Source organism: Netta rufina (assembly GCF_964035555.1).
Source record: "Netta rufina genome assembly, chromosome: 1".
Classification (NCBI taxonomy): domain Eukaryota; kingdom Metazoa; phylum Chordata; class Aves; order Anseriformes; family Anatidae; genus Netta; species Netta rufina.
In genome coordinates, this window is record NC_140123.1 from 75,769,469 (window position 1) to 75,783,814 (window position 14,346).

The window sequence follows — 14,346 nt, forward strand, 5'->3', positions numbered from 1 at the left end:
CCCCCACCCCCAATTATAATTAACCTATTAACTGCATGTGCAAAATGGCTGTTATCAAAGTTTGGAAGATAATTTGCCATATGAAAACCTGCTACCTTCATTCCAACCTAACCTTCCTTCAAACAGAATGCCATAAACAGACTGTAGTTTCTGTGAAGCTATTCAGTAAGAAAATTACTGAAGGAATTGGTTTTGCATGTAGCTAAGCCCATGGATATATTGCTAAAGCTGATGCTTCATACACCACAACTGCAATGATTACTTGTGACTGGCCACATGTTTTTTGTTTCTTTTCTCTTACTGCGGGGTTGATCTTACCAGCTTCTGAGCACTCTGGCCCTGATTCAACAAAGCACTTAAGCATAGTAACAGTTGTGTTGACTTCAATAGTTAAGAGTAACTAATGGATAAGGCCAGAAAGTTTAGTATCCAACAAGATCAAGACATTAATGACCATACAAACTATGGTCAAAATATGGTCTTGAACATGTCTTTAATTGTTTTAGATTAATAGAAAGTAGGAGATATAGCAAGTAGTTTCCTTTCTGGATTGCATGCCTTGCAGCATTACTGCTCTAAAAATTGACTATAGCAAAGTTTAATCAGACTGGGTAAAGATTTTATATTTAATATTATAGCCCAGGGTAGAGTCAGCTCAGGGCACATGAAGCATGTCTCAATATTGACCAGCTTGATTGTTTCTAGGGCAAAGTTATAGCAGGAGCTTTGCATAAATACTTTGTCAAATAATATACCACCCAGGACAAAAATATTTATTTTGTATTAAATAGTGTAGCTCTGCTATGGTAAATAGCGAAATAGTGAAATTTATGTCTTACATAAAGAAAAATATTTTATCATCTCTGAAATGCCTGAAGCTGTGTACAGGTCAAAGACTTCTTGAAGAAATAGGAATAGGTTGTTCCTGCCCTATAGTTTCTCAGTATGCAACCCTTGATGCACCTTTGCAGGTGTGGATATAATACAGTACAACACTGCTTCTAAGCCACCATTCTCACACAAGCATGAATGGCAGCATAATTTTCCCATATTTCCACACCAAGAACTATTATGCCAATATTTGAGATAGAATATTATGAATTGTCTTCTGCTCTCTCAGCCCTTCATTCATCTGTTTATCAGGCCACCATTCTCCATGGAAACACAAAATTATAAAATTCACCAGCTTTCATAAACAGTTTTTCTAATAAAAACCAATTGGTGGAAAGGTCCTGAAAAAATATGTAGGAAAGGCATAAATTTGGAAAAAAAATCAACTGAATAAATGAAGCACTGTTATTTACTACTAGATGCTTCACTTTTGAAGACATGATTAGTATAAAGTGATCCACTTGGTAATTATTACTCTCGACAGTGTCATGCTGTAATAACAGTATGACTGAAAAATGGTTTGAGACAGAGTACTTCAGTGTACGGCAGAGAAGCAAAATATGATCTCAGCAATATTTGACCATAACAGTTATTTCTTCAATATTGGTTTACAAGCTGTTCTATTCCTCTATGAGTCATGGAGTTTCTCATCAACATTTGAAATTTGAGGCTAATGACAGGACAAGAAATAATGATGGAATAGTAAGTTTATATTTTATATTTTTTTTTTTATATTTTATATTTTACCTATGCTACTTAAGTGAGCTGCCAGTCTTAGGATAGGTAGGTCAACACAATGTATCACAGAATCACAGAATCATCTAGGTTGGAAGAGACCAAGCTAATGTGTTTTCCCCTGTAAAAAGCTATGATGTTGATGTGCTCTGTCTCTGGAATTTTAGCCAAGTTTTCTTAGAAGACTGAAACGAAAACTACTCTGGCACTTTAGCTGCCTGTGTATTGATTCACCCAGTGGTAGAAAAAAAATCAAAAATGTCAAATGTTTGGTTATGAAATGCATGGTGTTCATGACACCTGAGAACAATAACTTTTTAATGATCACCTATTCAAGCAGTATGATTAAAATAAACACCAACCCCCTCAGCTGATATTTAAACTACATTCAATAAACAGTTCTTAACAAGGCAAATGATATTGTTTCCAACTTTTACATGGAACATGAGCAGCATTGTTTAAATTGCAAATATTCCGTTTCTCACATTATTCAATTTAAAACAAACATTCTTTCTACAGAATACACTCTTTGCATAACACAACAATAATCCTTTCCAAAAATTATATTAAAAATTACTATATAATTTAGGGGTGGGTCTGAGCCACAGTGTTTGTTTCCATATCTAGGTTTACGATTTAAAGGTTCAAGGTTTAAGGATGTTTGTATTAAAGGATTTAAGTCTGGAATCACCTCTAAACCAGATTATCTCTACTGCCACTCCCTTTCCCACACACAACACCCTATATAAAGTTAGTTCAACAGTATTTTTTTCTGGTTTTCTATTACAGGGAAATTTGCCTTGTGTAAACTCCAAGTCTCGTAATAGCTGCTTGAATCCTGAATAGAAGCACCATACAAACCTTCACATATATTTAAGTATACAAAAATAGAATTTATTGAAAAAAAAATATAAATAAGTCCAAGACTAATTATGAGCATTCTGTCACTAAGGTTAGCCTTCTGTGTAACATTGTCAAATCTTGACCTTAATGTAAGTGGGGAGGCTATAGTGAGGGTAGGGAATCTGGGAATTCTTCCCATTTCCAGAGTCCAGGTATACAGCCAGCTTAACTACTCAGTGGGAGAAGATGCAGAGATGCACCTGCTACTCCCTTCTCTCTCATACCTCATGGACGGAAAAAAATTGACAGTACATGTACATGTACAATGCATGCAAAATGCTCCAACAAGTTCTTAAACTGGCCATTCATGGTGTGCATCATGGCATGCCACACCAGGAACTCAGGTATGCTGAGAGCACTTACAGATGGTTATTACACCACAGTTGATGAAAGGTATCCTGATAACCTGCAGTACCTCAGGATCTTTTAATTCACAGTAGGAATGGTAGGATTGCTTCACGTATGATTGTGTAAGGATGTAAGTCAAAGCTTTAACTGGAAATGACTGTGTAAGGATGTAAGGCAAAGCTTTTACTGGAAATGACCTAGTAATACAGTTTGGGGATACTGCTTTTGAAAATATATTTTTCAGTTATTAAGGTTAAGAATAAAAACAGGACTTTCAACCTCCTAAATCAAAATGAATACATTTTCACAATTACTTATAAGCGTTCTGGAGTGAGGGCTTGTGAACAGCACACACTATGTACATTTTAAAATGACACAATGTGTGAATTAACCAGACAACGTGTTAGAACTAGTTTAGTGAATATTTTTGGTGTAAGTAGTCCAGTACAGCCATAGTCTGTCTTCAGCAGATATCAGTGGCAATCTGCTAAGCAAAATAAGCCTTCTGTGCTGCTTTTGCTCTGGTACCACAGTAGGTAGTTCTGATTTGGCTTCTCTTATTTGATTTCCTGGCAGGCTTTGAAAAATTTCCAATTACATTCCTGTGACTAATCATTGGAGAAACTTGCCTCTAAATCTCTCATATCGAGACCTTTAACCACCTACCCTGAAAGGTATGGAGGTTTGGAAGCAAGTAAAAGGCAGTCATTTGAGGTTTCTGTTGTGTCTGTGGAAACATGAAGAAAGGCAGTAAACTGTGATATTAAAAAACCTCCCCAACATTGTCTCATTTCCAGTGGAGATGCCCCTGAGACTGCTGCTATTGTAAATGTGATCTTAAAGTTGCATACTATTTGAGAAGTTGCACATTTATCTGCTTCACTAATTGTATTATTTGTTGATTTTTTGTGACTCCTACCAGCAACATTTTAAGTACTGTTGGCTCTTCACATTTAGACATAAACCAAATGCAAACCATATAGTTCAAGCCCTGTAGTCAGTTCATAAAGTATAATGTAAATGTAAGTGGAGATGGTCAGATGCTCCTGCTTTCACTCTCTTCTAGGAGGCAAAAAGAAAGAGATTTTAAAAATCAGCAGTGAGATAACAAAAAGTTTATTCCTGGAATTAGATTAGGCCTATGTGAGGCAAAGTTAAGAAGGAGTACGAAACACAGAAGAATACTTCTGACAGGCTATTCTTTTAACTCTGGAACAACTTCCCACTACAGTTATAGCTGATAGCATTACAGAATCACAGAATCATCTAGGTTAGAAGAGACCTCCAAGATCGTAAATTCTGACCTAACACTAACAAGTCCTCCCCTAAACCATATCACTAAGCTCTAATCTAAACGTCTTTTAAAGACCTCCAGGGATGGTGACTCAACCACTTCCCTGGGTAGCCCATTCCAATGCCTCACAACCCTTTCATAAAGAAGTTCTTCCTAATACCCAATGTAAACCTCCCCTGGCACAACTTCAGCCCATTCCTCCTCGTCCTGTCACCAGGCACGTGGGAGAACAGACCAACCCCCACCTCACTACAGCCTCATTTAAGGTACCTGTAGAGTGCGATAAGGTCGCCCCTGAGCTTCCTCTTCTCCAGGCAACAACCCCAGCTCCTTCAGCCGCTCCTTGTAAGACTTGTTCTCCAGACCCCTCACCAGCTTTGTTGCCCTTCTCTGGGCTCACTCGAGCACCTCCATGTCCTTCTTGTAGTGAGGAGCCCAAAACTGAACACAGTACTCGAGGTGCGGCCTCACCAGAGCACGGGGGGACAATCACTTCCCTAGACCTGCTGGCCACACTGCCTCTTATGCAAGGATGCTGTTGGCCTTCTTGGCCACCTGAGCACACTGTTGGCTCATATTCAGGCGACTATCAACCAATACTCCTTTCTAACCACTCATCTCCCAGCCTGTAGTGTTGCTTGTTGTTGTGCCCCAATTGCAGGATCTGGCACTTGGACTTGTTGAACCTCATATGGTCCAGCTTCACCAGAAGGAATGCTGGGGAAGCCCATAGGATACAGGTATCTGAATCAGCTTTAGCACATGTGGAAAAGTAAAATTATGCGATGTCTCCTGGTGAATTTCTGAACAGTTGATCTAGTCAAAGATTGCTGTGCTTGGGGCCAACTTTACCAATTAAATCCCTAAATACCATTGAACATTATGTATACTCCCACAATCAACCTCTGCTGAGCCAATATATTTGCATGGAAACACAAGATAAATACATTGCTGTGTATGTCACTATAATTAACAGTAAGATCTTCTTTTTGAAAGAACCATCTGCACTACAGCGATACCTTCAAGTACAAATATTTTACTGCTTAAGTATCTATGATTAGGAGATGGCCAGCTGTTCAAACACTGATCTTGCAAAGCAACGGTTAGTACCAAAGTAATTCCTTAGTGTCAAGAAACTACTATTGAATTATTTAAAATAACAACTAGAAACTCCAACTGTCATTGAAGAGTTTCATTAATTTCAATGGTATTAGTTGCGTGAGAAAGGACCACAGGATAATGTTGGGAAAGCTTTCAATTATTTTAAAACCTGCCATATGAAATACCTTATTGCAAGCAGAGAGCACATACAGTCACTTCATTTATCTCCCTGAACTAAGTGAAAGTTAATTTTGTTTTCCTAAGATCTGGTTTTAAAAGCATTTGTGGCAGCTTTCTATTTGCTTTGCCTTGCCTTGCATTTTATTCTTCTCTGTAATTTAATTCATTATTCTCGTTTGGTTGATTTATCAGACAATGGAGGATTCTTTGCCTCTCCCTGTTTTAAGTGTTCTTTTTTTTTTTTCTGCTTTAGCATTTACCAGAACAAAGAAAGAAGCCTGAAGCCAAGTCTTAATGCATTTTAAATATTTGTCTTTTTAAGCAAAACAAGGGGCATATATATTGATTTTAAATATCTAGAAGTACTTTAAAAGTTTTATTTAAACAGGGGGACATAAATGCACATAGACTTCATTAAAAGACAAGTGAAGGAATCTAAAGCTTTACTTGAACAAAGACAGTTACCTTATACTCAAATAATAAACACTGATAAAATGGTAGGAGAGACAGTGTGCTGGGTTAGAAAATATTATTGTAATATGTTGAAAAGAATCATACTAAATTACATTCTAATATTTCCATGTATGGGAGTTACTGCAGCAAGTGATGAGAATTGCAGAAGTAACTTCATAAATCACACAGAATCACAGAATTTCTAGGTTGGAAGAGACCTCAAGATCATCGAGTCCAACCTCTGACCTAACGCTAGCATTCCCCACTAAACCATATAAAGAACTGCTGTGGAACAGAGTAAATATAAAATTATCTTTATTTTTGCACTTTCAGCCTTGATTAATGCAGAAGATACTGAGGATCTTAATAATTAAGTAGCTAATTCTTTTAAGTAGGTGTTTCAGAGTGCATCGGTTCTTGGTAACAGATGGTACTTTGTGAATCCAGCACCAAGGAGTTAAACATGAGCTGTTTAAGTTGGTTCCACTACTTGACATAAATAGCACATAATTTCTAATTTCACACAGTCAAGATGGCCAAAAAATCTGGCCACAAGCAAGTTCCTCTTTTCATTTACAAAAGCAGAATTCATGCTGCTTAAGGAATGTACCGTGTTTCTCTAATCCCAGGCCTAAATCAGAGGCAACAAGTGAAAGACATTTTCTTCTTTCAGAAAGAAGCCATTGTATTCATTTAATTACAATACACTTTTGTGATGACTGTCTGGCAAAATTATGTGCATTTGCTAAGCACCTTGTACTGCTTGAAGTGTGCAGTTACTCTTACTAGCATACCTCCTGATGAAAAGATATTATTGCTATCATACTGAAGCATTCAAGCTGATTATTTCCAAGTTGTGTTTTTTGTTTGTTTGTTTGCTTGCTTGCTTGTTTTTAATGTAAAGTATAGAACCTACATTCCATTCATGCCTCATGCTTACTGAAGCTAATGGGACTTAAGAAATGACACTTGAAGAACTGGCCTAGATAGGTCTTTCCAGCTACCAAACTGTGGCACATTATGATATATAAATATGGAAATAGGATCTTCCACTTAGACTTCAACTCAACCACTGTATTCAGTTCTGAGTACTGATAAGCAATCACTTTACTGCATAATAAAGCTACTTTGGTAATAGTTTGCAACATCCCCTCTATTTCATGATATCAGCCAGATTAATTCTATTCAGAGGGACATAAAAACAAGAGCTTCAGCCTTGATGTCATCATTGTGTTCTCTCACTGGCTTACTAGAGGCACATCTGCAAATGACACCAAGGAATACATCTTCTTTGTAGTAATGGCAGAACTACCTTTGAATGTCTAGAGACATCGCCATGCCTTCTTGAGATCTGAAGTAGCACTGCAATAAACTGTTAGGTGGCTTCTGCAGCCTGGTATTCATAAAGGACAAATTCCCTGTCATTCAGAAAACCATAACAACATCTGTTATAGGGCCTCACAAATAGGGCTGAACAACTTGATTTAACTTCAAAGTTAGTTCTACTTTGAGCAGATGGTTGGACCAGATGACCTCCAGAGGTCCCTTCCAACCCAAATTATTCCATGATTATATTCTGTCCTTTTTTAGACAGAGCAAAATGCTTCAAATTCAAAACAATTTCAAAGCTAGCAAATGGAACAATGAAAATAAAGAAATAATACAAAACAACCTTAGTATTGTATTTTCTAAGTGGTATGAGACAGCAAGGTACCCACATAGGTCTTTCCTTCTGATTTTTTTCTGTAATTTGTGATGCACTCTGATATTAACAAGCAGTACAAAACTCTTCTGTAGAGCCATCTTGGTTTTGGACAGAATTCCATAAAAATACATATTCTTAAGTCTAACAACGATAAGCAGTTATTACTATAGAAAATTAGTTGACATTGCTCTTACAAAGTGAAACCCTTCTGTTTTAGTAATCGTTAAGTTTTTGTTGCAGTTAAAAGACACTTTATATCAATCTATCAAACTGGTTTAAATAACTTCATCTTAAAGAACTCCAAAATCTAAACAACATATTTATAACTTCACCACTGCAACCATCTCTGGTTAGTACCACGAAGTCTATTGCATAAAGTACTAAAAACCTTGAAAAACAAATTAGACGAAGCAGGTGGCTATAAACAGTTGAAATCTTACTGAACTTACAAATGTCAAAAATATTCAAGCTTCAGTCTTGTATTTCTTGAATTATTTCTTATGAGAACTCAACATTATCAATCTACACATTTCACATGGTTTCATGATATTTTATTAATTGCTGTTTATTTAAAAGTCATACATCCTAATTCAAGACTACACAATGGCTGCATTTTTGGAAGAAAAAAAAAAAAAAAGGGACACAAAACGATCATCAAGTCCAACTCCTCACTCCACACGGGAGCACCTAAAAATTAAAGCATGTTTCTAAGAGCATTGTCCAAATGCCTCTTGAACTCTGTCAGGCTTTGTGCCATGGCCACTATCCTGGGGATCCTGTTCTAGTGCCCAATCTCTTTTGTAGCAAACTACAAAATAATGAGAACAGTAAAGCAATCAGTAGGGACTCCTGCTTTCACCAGTCATGTAGAAGACAGAGGTCAGTTCCTTGTCAGGAAGGATTTGAACTTTTATTGCCTATCTGCAATGAAAATAACCTAGACATGAGGCTGTAGAGTAGGCTGAGGTAAATTATCTGTATTCCCTATTATAGTTGCTGCATTCTTATACCTCCTACAAATCCTTAAAGATGACTTGAAACAGTACAGTTCATAAAAGAGAAAAAAATGTGGTACAGTTCCAAACTCAGTTGGCTCCAGTAACTGCTGTCTTTCATAATGACAAGACACAGCTAATATGTTCCTCCTGCTGTGTTCGCAAGCACAGTGAAAAAAATCTTGCTCCTGCAGTACATTGTCATTAGTAAATTTGCAATAGGTACCTCATCCATGCACTACCTAATCTCCAAACTCCTGTAAGAGCTCATAGAAGCTGCTAGTTTCTCAGGAGGAGGTAACTGGCTATATTTCAGTTCCACATGAGACAAAGGCTCCTGATGAGTTACTGCATATGCTGTCACTCAGAACAAATATATTTTTGTTAAAAAAAAAAAAAAAGCAACAAACTTCCATATTCTGTCCCTCTTCCATACCTTTGCTATCACAGCTCATTACATAAGAAAAATGAAGATATCTTCTACTGTATGGCTGAGGCATAAACCTAAACACTCAAAACCACGTGACAGCTTACTTCCACCACATGACAAAAATGGATGTCTCGATGTCCCCCTGATATAATTGAAGGTACACAGGTTCATACAAAAATCTATACAGTCAGCAGCTATGACTAGCCCATCTCTTGAATGCAAGTAAAAGTGACAGCAAGCAAATCCATGTCATTTCTAAAAGATGCGTGTTGTATCTGTCTTTGATGATCACCAGTAGTGGAGATTCTGCTGGTTTCAAAACCATTTATTTTAAAACAATAAAATATTTCTTAACTGGTCATGAAAACTACTATACATGTAAGGTGAGTTTCACTAGAGGTGGTGGCACTTTGGTCATACGATGTACCACCTTCCTTCTGGAAACAGGCTAGAGGGAGAAGAGCCACAAATGGATGAGTTACTTCACAAGGATGAATATCTTTCAACTGTGAGTTGACCCTCCCATCTGTGGGACTGTGGGAGACATAATATCCCCATCTTTGAATCTTGTCTTGTCTTTTTTTTTTTTAGTTCAAACGGCTCAGAATTGAACCTAAGTTCCCAGAGAGAAGTAGAGAAGTGAGGCATTTCCAGGCCTTCTACAAACAAGTTGTCTGGTCTGAACTGGTCATTTAAGGCACCCTCTGTACTGAGAAAGGAACACAGGCAATTCTAGAGCATGATTTAGCAGTTGTGTGGGATGAGTTACCTCAGAAGTCATGTTTTTCTGACTACAGAAGCAGCTCAACAACTAGTTGACAACTCACTTACAAAAGGTTAAATTTTAAGGTGACCAATCCAAAGCTCAAAATATATAAACTCACTTTTGATAACCAAAATAATATTATTATGTAAACTTACCATTAATTATTAAAAATGCCTCTATTTTTATTTAAGCTTAAAATTATCTTACCTTTCCATAAAGTTACACTAAAATGAAGTTTTAATGGGGAAAGCTAAACAAAACAAAACAAAACAAAACAAACAAAAAAAACCACCTTAAAATGTGTATGTAGTTGGTCTGAGCCGAAGCTTGCAGATTTAATGGAGGAATAAATATATGATTTGCCAGAATGCAAGAGAAGTAGACATTTAAACAGGTAGGCAGTTTTTAAGAAGCAAATGATACCTCTCATAATCCACACCACCCAGTGTGACATACTCTTACTGTAATATGGAGTAACTGAATGGCCTTTCTCCAATCAGTGTGATGCTGCATAACCTATGGAGGATGGGTGTTGGATTTGACTTTGAATGATTGTATATTATACCAATGTTCTACAACTCTGAGACACTTTATGAGACTTCTTCCTTAGAAAAATAGTGAAACAAAAATTGGACAAACCTGTTCTCTTCCAATAAACTTTAACCTGAAGTTGATTGTCCTGATAGAAAGGAGCTCCAATTTTAAGAAAACGAGTTGTTTTCCTTCTTTGAAATGTTGGGTAAGGATCTACCAGTCCTTTCTGGGGTTTCCCAGCAGATGTCTGCTCATCTGCAGTACATAAAAAAATTAAGAAATGATTTATTTTAATACAGTGACATCTAATGACCATATTAACAACGTTCAAATTCAGAGAAAAAAAAATCTTATTTCAATATCTTACCTAAACAAAATTATTATAACTTTGAAGAGCAAAGTTCATAATGGTTGAAAAATATATAATTTGTTTGAAATTCCGTAAAGATATTTTAGAGAGAAAAAAAGGTAAAGATATTTTAATATGAAAATGCTCTCTAACTTTTTAAAGGAATCATAAGTAAAGGAAGCGAATTTATAGCCCCAGGAACAAAAAATGTTAACACTGTGACTTTTTAAACAAGCATGGTATCTAGCTGTACTTCTGTATAATCATTCATGGTCTTTATATTTGCACAGTATTTGAATATACACAAAACCTGAGGATGGGATTGAGTGTAACCCACAGAGGCTACATGTGGTTATTACATCAAAGTAAATACAGTCCTTTGGTATGCTATATGAGAACACTATGGTCAGATTAAAGATCTTTCTTGCCCACTTTCCTGTCTCCAACAGTGAACAGTGAATGCTTAGGAAAACATCGTAAGAGCAGAATGAACTTTGAGCTATTCCCTCTGTGTATGTGCCTAGCTTCCAACAAGCAATGGTAACACGAAGTCCTTCATCAAGTATTTCACCTAGCAACAGTTTGTGAACATATAGCAGGATTGTCAGTATTTAGAATAATTGAGTATTCCTAGATATTTTCAATTTAAGAGTTGGTAGTGCTGATTCAAACTACATTTAATTATACACTTTCAGATGTATCAATTCTGATTGAGGACAGTATTTGCATCAGATTAACAAAAAACAAAACAAAACAAAAAACTGTATTTAATTCTATACTACAGTTCAATAAAAAGCAGAGATTCTGATGATTAGGAAGTTGTGAATTATTAACTACATACTTGAGAGAAAAAGGGAAAGACTCAAGTTTCAACAATAATTGTGAATAGTATGTAAACTTGAATATTTTGCCCAATATATAGCTTCAGCTAAAACCCTAATTGTTTTCTGGAAAAAATACATTTTTTCAATCCTTTTTTTGATCTGATATATTTTTACATTTTCTTTGCTTCTTTTAAATCAGTGCAAACCTACCAAATGTATGCAAGTTCTTTCTCAAGGTAACCATAGCGTTTATGTTATCTGAAAGAAAATCACAAAGTGATAGAGTAAAATACAAACTTGAATCTATTAGGTATATATCAATTTAAAGAATTTTAATTTTATTAAATTTATACTTTGCTGTTCTCTCTCTACTGCACTTCAATATATATGTGTGTGCATAAATATATATATATACACATGCACTGCATATACTGATCAAGAGAGAAAATTTTGCAGCATTTCCCAGAAGTGAAACATATATGTGAGACAACATACATGTATATGTGTGGGGATAACACCAGAGGGCCAGGGGCAAAGCTCACAGAGGTCTGTAGGATTAAATTACTTCAGTGGGTTATGGACTGATTCTATTCTGATGACATGGACACCTAAAAAAAGACCTTAATTCCTCAGAGAGTTGAGTAACTGACAGTGGAACTTCAGCAAAATTGGAACGGTGCTTCTGGAGCTACTTCCCAAAAGCCACAGAAGTCCCCAAGTAATGAGGAAATATGAATGTCCTGTCCTAGATAATATTTCAGGCAATTTATTTTACAGATTTCTCCATCTGTTTCTGAGTATTCTTGAAAATACCTCAAGCAGAAGTAGCTCTAATTAATTTTAGTGAGACTCAGAAGATGAATTCAGATATATTTGCATTACCTCTAGAGGTAGATTTTATTTGTTTTTCGATATAAACCGTAATGTAGCCATTCTTAGAAAAGGTCCAAAAAGGTCCACACACACTTCTCAGCAGAGTGCTCAATCACACTAAAAAGTGTGATATAACTGGTTTTGACCGAAAGAATGTTGAACTCTTGGCTTTAATAGGAAGGATGTTCAGATTTATCTATCAACTTATAGACATATATTTGTCTATAAACATATAAACTTTACACTTTAGCCTGCAGAAGCAAAGGCTCCAGGGAGATCTTATAGTAACTTTCCAATACCTAAAGGGGGCGTGCAAGAAAGCTGGAGAGGGACTTTTTATCAGGGAGGGTAGTGATAGGACAAGGTGTAATGGCTTTAAGGTAGAAGAGGGTAGATTTAGATTAGATATAAGGAAGAAATTCTTTACTCTGAGAGTGGTGAGACCCAGGTTGCCCAGAGAAGCTGTGGGTGTTCCTTTCCTGGAAGTGCTTAAAGCCAGGTTGGATGGGGCTTTGAGCAACCTAATTTAGTGGGAGATGTCCCTGCCCATGGCAGGATGGTTGGAAATACATGACCTTTAAGGTCTCTGCCAATCCAAACCATCCTGTGATTCCATGATTTTATGATTGATTTTTGAAGTACTTTCCTGTAAAACAAATTTGGTTTGGTATAATTCTCACAGGCACTGATTTGGCCCAAATAGGTAGTGAAAATGAGCTTAGCAGGGGGGAAAAAGGAGATCTTTAGGTCTGTTTTATCTTCTTCGTACGTTAAAATGTGAAACTGCTGTAGTAGGAGGAGGTCTGTTATAGTTAAAAACTACTTTAAAATATTTCATACATATCCAAACAGAATATGTTTGCAGAAGGGTCCAGCAAAAATACAGATTGATTAGTTAGGGTGAGAGTACTTAGGGTAACAGCAACATTACGAAAATGGTGCCAAATAAAGTTTAAATTTTGATTGTACTTTAAAATAAAAATGTAAATGGATAGAAAATGAAACAATCAGGAAAGGATGTTTAAAATGATATCTCTAACACCTTTTAATCAGAATTTTGCTGCATTGTATATTGTATATACATTGGCAGTTGGGACTCAGTATTGTATTGCGATTATGAAAACATTTAACTAAGACTCAGTTTACTGTTAGATTCAGATATGATTTTAAATTATATTTTATAGTAAAATGAGAGAAAGAGTTTCAACAGCTTGCTCAATGTCTTTTTTGGCTATGTATGCATAATAATGGCACCCGGGATTCTTTCCCAGTTACTAGAACAAAGCCCAGCACAGCACAGCGCTGCCTCAGTGCATGAGGTTTTAAAGAAGATCTTAAAAATAAATATCCTGTTGAAATTAAAAATAAAATATCCTGTTGAAATTAAAAATAAATATCCTGTTGAAATTAAAATCTCAAGATTTTAATTAAAAAAAAATTAATTTAATTAAAATTAAAATCTTGAGATTTTAATTTCAATTTTGGTCCTATGTGTTTAATAATTTCTTGAGAATTCATTTTTTATCAGGCATGAACAATTTAGATTCCCTAATAGAAGAGTCAGTGTTTTATATCAATTCATAGCAGATATGTATTGGAGTGGTCCAAGAATCTGATTTCATGGGCTAGTCAAAACAATCAGGATTTTGAAAAGGATTGCAAGCTGCAACTGCCTAGTTAAGATAAAGACACAGAAATGGATTTATTCCAGCGACTAAGGAATATAGTTAGTATTTATAACTATAATGTATTTTAAAAATATTAACATCACAGTGATGCACATGCTTCCATTTTCATTGTAGTTGTTTACTTCAGGTGAGCAGGAGCTAAGACAAAGTATTAGGTGAAAACTATGATCAGTTTTTAGATAAGAAATTTAACATCAAAAGGTTACTCAACTTGATCAAGACAAGATCACTTTGCTATCAAACAGCCAGCTTTAAGAAAATTATTTCCTTTCACTTG

General features: G+C 35.9%; 1 protein-coding gene across 1 annotated transcript in view; it reads right to left on the reverse strand.

Annotated features, from left to right (window-relative positions):
* The window catches only part of ANOS1 (anosmin 1), a gene marked incomplete at both ends in the record, with an annotated part of 131,797 nt that overhangs the window by 14,029 nt on the left and 103,422 nt on the right, over positions 1–14,346 (reverse strand). Inside the window, one exon of the mRNA XM_084288640.1 lies at positions 10,441–10,590. Coding sequence (XP_084144766.1) covers positions 10,441–10,590 — 150 coding nt within the window. The remainder of the gene's footprint in view (positions 1–10,440; positions 10,591–14,346) is intronic.